This window comes from Chionomys nivalis, chromosome 21, assembly GCF_950005125.1.
Source record: "Chionomys nivalis chromosome 21, mChiNiv1.1, whole genome shotgun sequence".
NCBI classification, from domain to species: domain Eukaryota; kingdom Metazoa; phylum Chordata; class Mammalia; order Rodentia; family Cricetidae; genus Chionomys; species Chionomys nivalis.
The window spans coordinates 24,091,117-24,106,139 of NC_080106.1; the positions used below are offsets into that span (position 1 = coordinate 24,091,117).

Consider the following 15,023-nt stretch of genomic DNA (forward strand, 5'->3'; position numbering starts at 1 on the left):
TCCAAAGGACTCTCTAGCTTGGGTCAGACTGACATACAATTAGCCGGCGCGCACATTGAAATTAAAAAATGAAAACTGCAGAAAATATACGGAAGAATAAAGAAATAAGTTTAATAGTACAAAGGAATACAAATTATTGACTCTCGTCATCTCTGCTACGATTAGGAGAATTTTTCTGGTAAGGTCCACTTGGATTGAAGAGAAGTTTCCGGTACATGAGGGCACAATCAGCAATAGCACACACTATTGTCAGCAGACCAAACACCTGCAAACAGAGACAGGGTCATCAGCTTCTGTCACACGAACCCTCAGGGAGCTGCCCGCTAGATTCCTTTCCTGCCAGGGTATGGGGCTTGCTCTGTGCTACCTACCACACCACCCTAAAGTGGAAGGGACTTTAGAGCTCATTGCTAAGTTTTCCCCACGCCTACCCACAGTAAAGAAAAGGATAACCGTGGTACCTAGAACTCCCCCTGAGGTGGAACGGAAGTCCCCTCTCCTTGATTTCCTCTGCTATGCCATGCATTCTTTAAAGCCCTCCTGACTGTATTTAGCTACCAACCGACATTTCTCTCTCCACAGTGAGCTGTTTGGTTTTTCTATCAGCACGGTTGGCTGGGGGAAGAGTTAGTTGGTGCTGGCAACAGATTAAGTCCCGGGGACCATAGTTGTGATACGAGTTTTGCACTGCTCCACAGGGAACTCTCAGAGCCCGGGCAATGTCCACACAAGGCACAGGAGTCCAGACAGGCCCGAGGAAAATAAAACTGAGCTAAAGGGAAATGGAGCAAGCTGCAGTCCCACTGCCAGAGAGACAGAGCCATTTCTTCTCTTCTGGGCTGGGCAGCACTCCGTTAATGGCTTCTCTACTGCTGGCTGCGCTGCTTCTCTTGTGCTAGGCTCTAAGCAACTTGAGGTTAATTGGCCCTCATGCGCCAGCCCAGTACCATCCTGAAGGAATACATAGTCTCCATTGTGAGCCACACAATTAAGATTTCCAAGAGTTTCATTTAAAAAGAAAAAAAAAAACCTGAAATATTTTAAATGCATTTATTTAGCTCAACATATCCAAAATATTATCCCTTTATAGACTATTGCTATAATAAAAGCGATTGATGACATATTCTATGCTCTTTTGCAGAGATAATACAATCTCTGATATTCAATGCATATTTCATATTCATAGCTTATCTCAAGTCATACTAGCCCCATTTCCTGTGTTCGGTAGCTACACGGCTCCTGGCTGCTGTGCTGGCTAACAGCTCTATGTTCTCAGCATTTAAGCAATGAGCAAATGAGAGAAACCAGTAAATGTATCTGAGTCCTTTGACTGCTTCATCTTTTTTCATACAAGACAGATAAAATTATCTTTACAATTGGGGGAGATTGATATTTCGGCATACCTCATTTCTAGAAAAAATATATAATCTCTTATGAAGTTGCTTAGCGCCTAAAGGAGTTAAAATCTAGGGTTCTGGCAGACATGGCTGAGCATGGTCAGTTCTATAGAGCCCTTGCTAAGAAAGAACAAGAAAGAAGGAAGAACTTTCTAAGTCAGTTCTCTAGAGTAGAGCCTAGAAAAGTCAAATGACCAAATCCCAGAAAAATACCAGGGGGAGGGATAATAAAAATATTGAACTCTTCCATTTTGGTTTGCTTCTCAGGATCAAGTCTGACTAAACTGACTTGCATCTCTGTAAGCAGTACTCAGAAAACCCTTTAGCTGCAAGGCTTCTTCCTACATCCCTTGCAGGAAGGAACTCGCTTCTATTGTATCTGAAGCCTTATGAGAATATATGATCTCACCTATGGTGATATGAATCCTTTAAAAGAAAAACTCAGAAACCCATCCACCATGTTTCTTTCTTTTTGTTTAACATCAGGTTTCTGGGAGCTAAGGGTTGTAACTGATTCTAGCAGCTTCTCTCAGTCTGGTACAGCCCGGTGAGAAGCTCTTTATTTGGCTAACTCCAATCTGAAACCTTGTCTACTTATGCGAATCAGGGAATGTATCTGCTCACACAAACTATAAGGCCGGTTACTGTATGCCAGCCAGTTCAAGCCCCTGGCATGAATACAGTGCAGCTTGCTGTGCTTGTAACATATTTCTAAATGACTTTGCATCTTGGTCAAACCTGAAGAAACCTGAATGACCCCTCCCCCCTTTCTGCTTACCCCTCCAAGGACTGTCATTGTTGAAGTTTCTGGTATCAGTGCCAACACAGACACGATAAGCATGAACAGTACTGTTACCATTGAGTTGATGATATCCTAAAAACACAGAACAGAAAAGTCAGCTTGCTATCAAAGACCAGCAAAGCTGGGAATACAGCTCAGATCTAGCATGACTCTAGGTCCTGGGTTCTATCCCTAGCATTGTTGGGTTGGTGTGTGTGTGGGTGGGGGGGGGGGAGACAAGACCAACAAGTAGTGCTAGAAAAAGGTGGGGGCAGTTCCCTAAAAGTTTTTAAAGCCATGTTTTATTCAATTTAGCACGCATCAATGTCTCTTGAGAAACTAAAATGCTATAGTAAAATAATGCTCTCCAACTACCAGCAAGTTTCTTCTAACACAAGAATCATTTATATATATATATATATATATGCATTTATATATATATAAATTTATAAACATAGATATAGCTAGAAGGAGAACTCATCTGGTTTCGAAAGTAGAAAATTATGCCGAAGTTTTAGAGTACAAAGGATCCCTAAGGAAGCTGGAATACTTGTTTTTTAATAGAAAATGTGGAACAATCGGCTATCAAATATCTGTTACTAAAATGCAATGAAGAAATCTGTCAGGCATGGCGGGTCACGCTTCTAATTCCAGTATTCAGGAGTTTGAGGTCAGCTTGTTCCAGGCCAGCCAGGGCCACACAGTGAGACCCTATAAAAGACCCAGCCCCAAACTGAAAACAGCACATATTTAGAGTGGTAATCTCCAGGATGAACCCCACCCCCATTTGTAATACAGCGGCTTGCCAAAGTATGTTACTTCATAATAATGTCCCACAAGTGAAGCAATTTACATTTTTAGAGGGATGTGTATTGTGGCAAAATAAATTGTCCTTATCATGGAATGGTCTTGGCAGACTTGCAGTGAGGAGGCAGGAAGAGATCAATGAAGAAATACCAGACTTAGGAAGAAAAGCAGTTGATAAAAGAAAAAGAGGTTTGACTTTGCAGAAGGAAAACAAAGTTGCAGCAGGCAATGAGATGGTTGTCTCGAGTTAACTCCCCTTTGGCTGGATACTTTGCTCTGCTTCCAGACAACAGGCCCCACTACCCTAGTCAGGCAGCTGTAAATAACTGGAATTACGCTATCAATGGCTTTGTACAAAAGCAGCATTTTAGGGAGTGGTGGAACAGTGAGGGGTCAGGAGCCGAGGACGTGCTGGGGAGGGGAGGGACGGGACGGATGCGGCGGATGCGGATCTCAGAACATTTACGCTCCCTAGTGGAAACTTAGACCATTGTGTTTGTTTGCTTTCAGGCTACAGCCCAAGCTGGTCCTGTATGCAGCATGTAGCCCACAGTGATCTCTAAATCAAAGACCTGTTTCAGCCTTCTGCATGCAAGATCGTAGGTATGAGCCACTACACCCAACCTAAAACACCGTCTGTATTGAAAGCTCAACATGCAGCCGGGCATGATGGCACAGGCCTTTAATTGCAGCGCTCAGGAGACAGAGGCGTGCAGATTTCTCTGAGTTTGAAGCAGCCTGGTCTACATAGCGAGTTCTAGCACATCCAGGGCTATTGAGAGAGACCCTGTCACAGAGCAAAAACATGAAACTCCAAACCCTCAATATGCTGATAAGTGGGATGCAAATTTAATTGCAATAAAATGGAGATTTTATAGTAATTTTGAGCCTGGGGCCCTGGGTTAGCTCCTTCCTTTATAATCTGTCAAGGAGCACTGGAGAGGAACAGAGGCCTGGTTTACAGACTGTGTCAGGGCCTGGATACGGACGGCAGATCTGAGGGCAGACAGATGACTAGTTTCTTTTAGTCAGGGGGCACTGGCTGGAGGCTATCAGTGCTTATCATCCCCTTCTGCCCCTTACGGAGTAGCTGTGGTCCTCAGCCGCTGTCTCCTTCACTTTGAGGTAGAAGCCTCTGGCAGCTCTATTTCTCCCCGCGGTAGGAGCCCCATTATTACTACCCTTGTCTTTCGGATTTCCTTAGGAAATAGGAGGTTAGGCCAGTGGTGGCTTCCTCGTTTAAGCAGCCTCTCCTTCTGTGCTTGGGCTCATGATCTTCCTGATACCTGCCACTGACGGCAAGCCACTCTGGAGAAAGTCCTCCGGGATCATCAATGAGCACAGCTGCTGGGGAGCGGGGTTATGTATGTCAGTACTTCTCTTTCTATGTGACATCATCCACCGTTTCTTTCTTCAGGAAACTGTCTCCTGTCTGCTGTCTGTGACACTGGGCCCCCTTGGGTCCTCTCCTACCTTTTCCTGGCCACTTCTCTCCACTCCCTACCTTCTCTCTGAGCTCGTTACCTTCTCCTAGTCTGAGCTCTAGCTTCTCCTAGTCTGCGGATGTCATCAGTGTTTCCACCTGAAGAGCCTACCATTTGGCCGTTTAACTCTTTACTCTGCCTGTCTTATTCTGTTCTCCCACCTCGGTAGTCTTCCAAGGTGGGTAATTCATACTTGGGGGAAAGCTGAAGGCCAGCCTGGCCACGGGGTGAGTTCAAGGCCAGTTTGGGCAACAGTGGTGAGACCTTGTCTCAAAATAAAGTCAGAGGAGACATAGCTCAGCAGTACAGGACTTGCCTAGCGTGTAGGAGTCCATGAAAACCGTCCTCAGTAGAGCACCAATGGTGAGAGTTGTGTAGAAAGCAGATGTCACATTCAATCACTAGTACTAGGAACCCCACTGGAGAACTCCTTTCTTATCTCCTGTCTCCATAACCTTACTCCACCTCTCTACCATTTTTATGACTGGTGTGAACAGATTAAATGGTCTCTGAGAACTACTTCTAGTTTGGGGTTTATTTTCAATTTTTATTATTTTATTATTATTTTGAGATAGGTCTGGCCCCCAACTTTCTATGTAGCCAAGAATGAGCTTTAACTTCTGATCGTCCCAACTCCACCTCCTGAAATGTTGATTATAGGTGTGTGCTAACACATCTGGGTTATGCTATGTAGGGGATCAAATCCAAGGCTTTGTTCATGCGTGCAAGGTCCAGCCTGTAATGCTCATCACTGGCTTCCAAAGAAGGTTCCAGAAGATACCACTTAAAAGCACGCTTCTGGTTTGAGAACAGCTCTGAAGTCCTCTTCCCTAAGTAGTAGTTAGCAGCTTGGATATAAGCATTTCAGAACACAAGAAGACATGACAAGTTTGGCAGAAGAGCTGGTGGCAGCCACCTGCCTAGCAAAAGAAGTGTTGGGGGGTAAGGGGATACCCACGGAGACAGGATGTTGGGTTGTAACTTGGGAGAGAAGAGAGAGGTAACAGTTGATGGGTTTTCGCTAGAACTGGTTTTGTAGTGCCTGACTAAAGGGTCATATAGACCTCCACTAATAATTTCCATTATTACTGTCTATTGTGACAGCTCTGGGAGCCATGGCGGCTCTTGACCAGACAACATTCCTCATGCTCTGAGTCTGGCAGCTAATGTCTAATGTTACAAAACATGGCTCAGCAAGATCAGTTGGAATTATTACAAACACCTACAGAATTTCCAAGTATGATCAAATAGTTTTTTATTGAGTGTTTGACTTAAATAGTTTGACTTTTCCAGTTTGTGATGAGGGATGGGAAAAGATAGTTTCTTGTTGTACCTGCCTGTTAGTCTGAAACTATATTCACATGCATTTAAAAATGAGGCAAGACATCAGAAACGGAGAAAACTCAAAGCAATTCCACCAAAACCAGGAACAAGATAAGCTTGTTTGCTCCATATCTATTCAACATAGTACTCAGTGTTTTAGCTAGAGCAATAAGACAACTGGAAGACCAAGGGATACAAATAGGAAAGGAAGAAATCAAAGGATAGTTATTTGCAGATGATATGACAGTATACATAGTGACCCTAAAACTTCTACTCATAGACACTTTTAGCAAAGTGACTGGATGAAAGATTGACTAATTACAAATAACAAATGGGACAGAGAGAGAAATCAAGGAAACAACAACTTTCACCATAGCCTCAAACAATATAAAATATCTTGGCAGCCACTTTAATCAAGTAAGTGAAAGAACTGTTGATAAAATCTTCAAGCCTTTAAAGACAGTGATTGAAGAAGATATCAGAAGATGGAAAGATCTACTATACCCATGAATCAGTGGTATTAACATAGTAAAGTGGCTATCTAAAATTTGGCCACCAAAAGCAATCTACAGATTCAATACAATCCCCATCAAAATCCCAACCCAATTCTTTACAGATCTTGAAAGGACAATGCTCAACTCCACGTGGAAAAACCAAATACTTAGGACAGCTAAAACAATCATGAACAATAAAAGAACTGCTGGAGGGACCACTATCCCTGATATCAAGTTGTACTACAGAGCTATAGTAATAAAAATCACATGGTACGGGCATAAACATAGACAAGTTGATCAATGGAATTAAAGTGAAGACCCAGACATAAAATCATACACCTATGGATGTCTGATCTTTCCATAAAGAAGCCAGAAATGCATACTGGAGAAAAGACATCAGCATCTGCACCTAATGGTGCTGGTCACACTGGACATTAGCATGTGGAAGAATGCAACAGACTAGCATGTACACCCTGCACAAAACTCATGTCCAACATAAAACCAGATACACTGAACCTGACAGAGGAGAAAGCAGGGAATGGCCTTGAACTAATTGGCACAGGACACGAATTTCAGAACAGAACACTGATAGCACAGGCACTAAGATCAACAATTAACAAATGGAACCTCATGAAACGGACAAGCTTCTGTAAGGCAAAGGACACCATCCATTGGACAAAGTGACAGCCTACAGAACCGGAAAATAATTTTACCAACTCCACTTGTGATAGAGGACTAATATCCAAATATATAAAGAATTCAAGAAATTAGAAATAAAAAACCCAAATAATTCAATTAAAAAACAAGGAACAGATTTAAACAGAGAATTCTCAATAGAGGAATCTCAAATGGCTGAAAAACACTTAAAAAATGTTTAATGTCCTTAGTCATCAGGGAAATGCAAATCAAAACTACTTTGAGATTCCATCTGACACCTATTAGAATGGCTAAGATAAAAACCACAAGTGACAGCTCATGCTGGTGGAGGATGTGGAGCAAGGGAAACACCCCTCAACTGTTTGGGAGTGCAAACTTGTATAGAGCCACTCTGGCAATCAATAGGGCAGATCTACATGAAGATCCAGCTAATACCGCTCCCGGGCATATACCCAAAGGACACTCTATCCTAATACAAGGACACTTGTTCAATCATGTTCATTGTTGTTTTATTATAATAGTCAGAAACTGGAAATGACCTAGATGTCCCTCAACAGAAGAATAGATAAAGACAATGTGGTACATTTGCATGATGGAGAACTACTCAGCTGTTAAAAAAAATTACACCATGAAACTTATAGGCAATGGCTGGAACTTGAAAAAAAAATCACTCTGAGTGAGATAACCCAGAAAGATAAATATGATATGTATTCACTTATAAGTGGATATTAGTCATTAAGTAAATGATAACCAAGTCACAATCTGTATACCCAGAGATGTTGAGTAAAGGGAAGGGGTCTGGGGGGACAGGAAAGGGAAGAGTGTTAGCTGCTGGGGGAGATGGGTTGGAAAAGTTGACTGGAACATGCGGGGTGGTATGGAAACCTAACACAGTGGAAACTTCCTGGAATCTATAAAAGTGAGCCTAATGAGGATCCCCCTTAGAAATGGGGGACACTGAGTCTCACTGGCCATCTCTTGTTGCCAGGAGAGGCTTCCAGTGGTAGGACTAGGGTGCATTCAATTGAGTTGTTGGTCAAGGGGGGGGGGGTGTCCCATGGAAATCCCTGAACAACCCAGGGTGTTGCTAAGACTAAAGGCTGCTCTCTCCAAACTGACAGCAAGCCCTCACTGCTGAGAAAAACATCCACACACTCACTGAATATGGATAAGTACAGCTAATGCCTTCGCCCTTTATGTCATAGTCTCTTTGGTGTGGGAAGGTCCTCTGCAGGCTACTGAAAGAGGAATGTAACACTAACCCACCCACAAAACCTTTGACCTGCAATCTGTCCTGCCTGCAAAATATGCTAGGGCAATGGTGGCACAGACTGTTTGGGAGTAGCCAACCAATGTCTGATTTGATTTAAGGCCCACTCTATGAGAAGGAACCCATACCCCACACTGCTTGGGTGACCTCAGACTAGATAGCCCAGAGACCTATGGTCTCTAACAAACACTACTTGTCTTAAAGCAAACAAACAAACAAAAACCAAACAACAACAACAACAAAAACCATTGCCTTATCCAGTCATCATCAGAGAGGTGGCTTCCTCCAGGGGCAGATGGAAACAGATGCAGAGATCCATGGCCATGTCTCTGCATTACACAAAGAGAGACTCTAAATTGGAAGTTTCCATCAAATCCCTCTCCTCAGACAATCCCAAGGAAGAGGAGGCAGACCGTAGGAGTCGGAGGGAATGGAGGACACCAGGAGAACAAGGCCCTCAAAATAACTAAACAAGGCTCATATGAACTCACAGAGACTGAAGAAACAAGCACAGGGCCTACACGGGGCTACACCAGCTCCTCTGTGTATATATTATACCTATTATCTTAGTATTTTTTTTATGGGATTCCTGACTGTGAAAATGAGTGAGTTTCTGATTCTTTTGCCTGCTCTTGGAACTCTTTTCTTCCCGTTGGGTTGCTATGTCCAACTTTGATATGATACCCTTTGCTTCATCTTAATATATTTTATTTTGTCATGTTTGGTTGTTTTCTCTTAGAAACCTGTTCTTTTCTAATGAGAGACAGAAAGAGTGGTTTGGGAGGGGAGAGGAGGTGGGGAGGAACTGCGAAGAGTAGAAGAAGGAGAAACTATTATCAGGATATACTGCATAAGAAAAGAATCTATTTTCAATAAAAGGGAAAATAGAAAGGAGACAAAAGTTAAGAATATGCTCTAATTTATTAGCACAGTTCTAAATGTAAATTTCTTTAGGACATTTATACTTAAGAAAATTCTCCAAACAAATAGGTCAACAGCCACATCTATTGGTAGGTGCAGTAAAGAGAATTTATGTTCTGTGGTTGCCCTGGATCCCTGAGAGCCTTCCCCAAAGACCACATGGAGCCCTTAGCAGTAAGCAGAGATCACCTTAAGGACTTAAGAGAACCAAGTGATTAACTACAGTGTCTTCCTATAGCAGGAAAGAGTTTAGGGTTGGAACGGATCACTTACAAGCAAAGGCCAAAACAACCATCTCATCAGTTTGTCAAGTCTGCACATATACAAAGCTATGAAAAATAAAATAATGGAGAATTCAAATCCAGTGATAACGATGTATGGTTCAGGGGCTTGTGCGATGATGAAAAAGGTCATAGATGCCACAGTTACTACCTAGAAGAAGAAGACAATGATTTAGTCATTGACCATACAAGCCTAAGCTATAGGAACAATGGGTTTACTTATTGTGGGGTGCATGTGTGCACGTATACACACTGGTGATCGACTACAGGGTCTCATGGATGTGAGTGCTGAACCATTGAGTTACATACACCCGTAACCCCAAAATGATGTCTAAAAACAACTACGTAAGGTTTCTGTAAGACACCGTGGGCATGAGAGATAGGACTACACATGTGGGCATTCACTTCAGTTTGTGTTTTAGAGGAGTAAGTGCTTCTCCGGTCATTTCCCACACATCTTCTCGGGATCCTTTCCCCCCAAATATCTCCTCTGCCAGCTCTTTCCTATAAGCATACCTAAGTTGTCTTCTCTTAAGACACCCCTCCCCAAGTCTTTTCCTCTCATCTTCTCCAGAAAAACCCTCTTCTGTCCCCCGCCCCATGCTCCTTGTTACATCTACATCTGGCTGCTTAGAGTTCTTCATCACTCATTCCCTCATCATTCCATAACTATTAGTAATTTGCAATATGCTAACTTGAGCTGAACGTTGCCATGAGGGTAAAGATGAAGGGGAGGCGAATGCAGGAGGTGGAGGATGTGGGTTTAAACATACTGTCAGAGGAAACAAAAATCTGATGTTTAAGACTTACTACTTAATGTACAATGTAAATTTTTATATAATTCCCCTTAATAAATACAAAGCCATTAGAATTGAGGGACAGCTAAAGACTGGAAACAACCTCAGTGATGCCAATTAGTGAATGGATAAAGAACACGTGATCAGAGCTGGGATACAGCTCAATGAGAGGTATGAGGTTACTAACCTAGCATATGTGAAGGCCTCTGTTAATCTCCAGAATCACCTAGAATTCAGTCTGTAGACCAGGCTGGCCTCAAACTCACAAGGATCTGCCTGCCTCTGCCTCCAAAATACTGAGATTAAAGGTGTGTATAAAAGGTATACATAAAACATAAATGATTTCTGCATTTAGATTTGGACTCCATCTCTAAGATATCTCATTACATATACATAGATATTACAAAATCCAAGACAGTTCTTGTTACAGGACAGTTGATCACACTGTGAACCCCGAGACTGTGCTAATTAAATAAAATCAACCTTGGGTCAAGAGGTGGAACCAGCAACTAGTTGACAGGAAATAGCCATAGGGAGCTAGAGAGAGTCAGAAAAAGGATAGAGAAACAGACAGGAAGTAGTGAGGAGGGACTTTTGAGTCTGGTAGCCTTTTTGGTGAAAGGGAAGCTCTCTTGTTGGGTTGCTGGCTAAGGAGGAAGGTCTGTTGGTTGCTTCCTGGCCTCTCTGAGCTAGCAGGTTTTCACCCCAGTATCTGACTCCCGAGTCTTTAGTGGTAAAATAGAATACTTGTTGTACAGCACTTATATTTAAGCAAACAAAAAACAAAGCTGGACATGGTAGAACACACTATAATCTGTCTGAAATTCTAGCACTGGGGAGGTGGAGACCCTGGTGCTTGTGGGTCAGCCAGCCTAACCGGATTGGCAAACCTGAGGTCAATGAAGAGACCCTGTCTCAAAAGCCAAGGTGGGTGGCTCCTGAAGACGACCACCAGAGGCTGACCTTTTGGTGACTAGATACAAAAGTTTTATGATTCAGGACTTTTATGTTGGTGACTAAATGAAAGAATTCTCTGAGTTAGGAATCCACTCTTGTCTTGGTTCCTCTTTGTTCCAGCTACTAGTCCAGAAGCTGGAACACACTGCTTAAATATTTACTTATGGGCTGGAGAGATGGCTCAGCAGTTAAAGGCTAGGCTCACAACCAAAATTATAAATATTTATTTATGTTTAGGCCTCATGTGTGCAGTGTCCAGGGAGGCCAGAAGAGGGCAGCACAGGCCCTGGAGCCGGAGGTGGCTGTGGGACACTCAACATGAATACCAGCACTGAACCCCACTTCTCTGTAAAAGCAGTTTCTTCCTGTAAGCGCGGAGCCATCTCTCCAGCCCCTCACACTGTATATAGACATAATAGAGGGGGCTGGAGAGATGGCTCAGTAGCTAAGAGCACATCCTGTTCTGGCAGAGGACTTGGATTTGCTTTCCAGCACCTATGTGCAGGTTCACAATCATCCATAGCTCCAGGGCCAGGAGATCCGACACCCTCTTCTGCCTTCCGAAGGCACCAAGCACTAACGTGGTGCACATAAATACACGCAGGTGCACACACACACACACACACACACTGTTAAAGAAGAAATAATAGCCGATGGGAGTACCTTTAACTCCAGCATTTGGGTGTCAGTGACAGGTGGACAGACCCTATCAAAAACAAAACAGAACAACACAAAAGAAGGAATATCCAACTTAACCCCACCCCACCCCACCACACACACACACACACACACACACACACACACACACAACCATCTTTCTCTTCTAGAAAGAGTGTTCTAGAACTTATGGAACCTAATGTCAAACTCCAGGCCGTCAGTCACTTTCTTAGTTAAAGAAACCAGATGTAGCCTCTCTCTTGGCACCTGAGTACTTTTCTACATATCTCTCGTGAATCATAGCTTGTAGCGATTTCTTAGAGTCACAGATTTCTGGCATGGGGAAGATTTCAAATGGAATTTAGTTTACTCGTTCACCTCAAGTTTAAATCTCCTTTGCACAAGCCTTACCAGTGCCCATCTGTGCGGTCTGTTGCCTGGGAAACACTGCCTTCTCTGGTGGTCATTTAGTTTTGGCATGCTTTTTTAAATATAAAACTCTTCTTCCTGTTTTGTGGAAATGTTCCCCGTTGTAATCTTTAACTATGTCATGTCAACTCTTCAAATTTTAAAGGGCTTCTTTTCCCCTTCCCTCTCAGTTTTCATACATTCCTTCAACTATGGTAGTTTATGAATGAAAATGAGGACATAGTCCCTTCTAGGTATGATTCAGGAGAAGGATTTTATTGTAGATCTGAGGGCAAGTACAGTTAGAGGCATCCGGAAGAGACTAGACTGAACTGAATCATGAGAAGCGGGGGTGGGGAGCGAGAGAGGAAGAGAGAGAGAGGAGAGAGGACAGAAGGTCCAAGAGAGCAGTTGAGGATCAAGAGAGCAGGCTGAAATGGCCTGTTTATATAGAAAGGAGAAGGTAGGGGGTGGGATGGAAGGGAAGTCCGGCCCCTGGGCTGAATAGGTTTAGGGTAGGGGACCCGAGGAGAAGTGCTGGGAGGAAGTACAGAGTGAACCCTGTCCCGGGTTTGGGACCGTCACGACAGTTTGTACTCTCATCTTTCTACAAAGCTCTGTCCAGAACTGACCGCAACTCCCCGTTATCCCGCAGAGGAATCTTTGCCCTTGCCCCGGGTTGAACCAGTTCTGAGCTGGGCAACACCTAAAGTCCGACTTACAGTTAAAGATCATCAGCCTTTTATTTTATTCTATTATTATTTTAATCTTGTTGGGTTCTGAGTCACCACAAGACCGAAGCTTCCTTGTCTGATAGGCTACCGCCAAGTTTGTGAGTCCATATGCGGGGTATTCAGGTAGATTCATGGGTGTGTTGCTACACCATCTGAAGAGGAAGTCACTCTACCCTATGGTACTTCTCCCAGCGTGTAGAGCAACAGAGCAATGCTTTGCAACTGGAAAGGCGTGGCTGGAAACAAGGTGACCGCGCAAATGCTGCCCCAGACTTCCTAACCCAGTCTTCGCCACTCCGGAGTAACCTAACCACCGCCCTGCGTTCCCGCCCTGGTCCTCACCATCCGCAGCATCTTCACAAGGCCTTTCACGCTCAAGCAGAAGGACCGTTCCACGTCCTGCTCTTTAGACTCCATCTCTCCCACAGATCCAACAGTCACGCTTCTCTTTCAAGCCTTCTCAGTTAATTGCTCTCTCCAGGACTCGCGCCACATTCTTAACTGCCGCTGCGGAGCCAGCGGTACCTCTCTCTGTTGCAAGCCCCGGCACCGCGCGTGCGCACTAGTGCAGGCCTCCGGCTCTTGCTCCGCCCATCTCTAAACTCCGGGGCGCAGTCGTAGAGCATCCACGGGCCAGCGCCACCACTGCTCTCTGTCCAGGAGCTTCTTTTGTGGAGAAGCACTATTGGAGTAGGGGGAGGAAGACCCAAGAATGGCAGCCCCATCTTCTTGTCCTTTGAACAACTCAAATGCCACCCCCTTAGGGTTTCCCTTGGCCACCTTGTCTAGAGCGGCCAGTCATTCCTCTGTATTTTTTTTTTTTTTTGGTAGCTCGGCTAGATTACAAATATATCCTGCCAGAAAACGCTGATTCACTGTTAATAAGTTAGATTTAGGAGAAAGAGGTTCCGGCGTTCTGTTTGACAGCCCAATTGATTATGGGTAACCAGAATGTATTGTTTTGAATTCTTTCAGCACAAATTATTCCCAAAAGACATAGAGTTACCTTAATATGAACATTACACAACGTGCACAAGTAACGAAACACCACATGGTACCCTGTAAATATGTATCAGTTAAAATAAAAATAGAAATTCTACAAAGCAAGGATCTGTCTGCTTCTTTTCCTGCAGAGTTCCCAGACTGGGGCCCAGCATCAATAGCTATAGACTACTATGTAGCCTAAACTTAAGGTCTGGTCTTCCTAGTCTGGCGTTGCTCTAGAGATGCAAGTATATCTCTGGAGTACCTTTGTGTCTTGCTGCTGTTAGTTGTCCCCCAGTTAGAACAGCCTTCTAGCTAAGGAGCTCCAGCGCAGCCAGGATGGCACCATGCTGGGTCATTTTTAAGACGCAGGAAGTATGTGTCGCTTATGTGATTTGTCTTGTATAATTGCTGTGATAAAACAAACACTGACCAAACGCCACTCGGGGAAGAAAGGGTTATTGGACTTACAGCCTACAGCCTGTCACCAAGTGAAGACAAAGCAGGAATGCAAGGAAACTGAAGCAGACACCAGTGACACAGGAACTAAAGATGTTTACTGGCTTCCTCTTTCGCAAACAGCTCAGGCCCAGTTGCCCGGGGACAGCATGACTCACAGTGGGTAGGTAACCCCTCCTTCATCTACTAGCAACAAGAAGATGCCCCATAGACGTGCCCACAGGCCGGTCTGATGCAGTCAGTTCCTCAACCAAGGTTCCCTCTTCCCAAGAGTTTCCAGTTTGTGTTGAGTTGATAAGAATGAACCAGCACACCACCCCAGTCCATTTTCCCTCACTGGACCCTGCCCAACTAAGACCAGTTCATTCCGCTGAATCTGATCGGCAGTTACCAACAACCTCACCCCAACACGCTCTCTCTCTCTCTCTCTCTCTCTCTCTCTCTCTCTCTCTCTCTCTCTCTCTCTCTCTCTCTCTCTCACACACACACACACACACACACACACAAAACCCAAAAAAACCCGCTGACTTTGATTTTCAAGATTCTAGTTGCCTTTGCTAGGTGCCTAGCAAGTAAACAGGAAGTCCAGTTAGGGTGATGGCTTCTGGGGAC

The 15,023-nt window shown here is 44.0% G+C and overlaps 1 protein-coding gene across 1 annotated transcript; it reads right to left on the bottom strand.

Moving 5' to 3' along the window:
• Positions 1-87: 87 nt before the first annotated feature.
• On the bottom strand, positions 88-13,518 carry Cklf (chemokine like factor). Its single transcript, XM_057753941.1, has 4 exons — positions 13,311-13,518; positions 9,408-9,566; positions 2,176-2,271; positions 88-265 (listed from the first exon to the last, which is right to left on the bottom strand). The coding sequence occupies exons 1-4, from the start codon at positions 13,383-13,385 to the stop codon at positions 134-136; spliced, it is 462 nt and encodes a 153-aa protein (XP_057609924.1). The 5' UTR covers positions 13,386-13,518; the 3' UTR covers positions 88-133.
• Between the last annotated feature and the right edge of the window lie 1,505 nt (positions 13,519-15,023).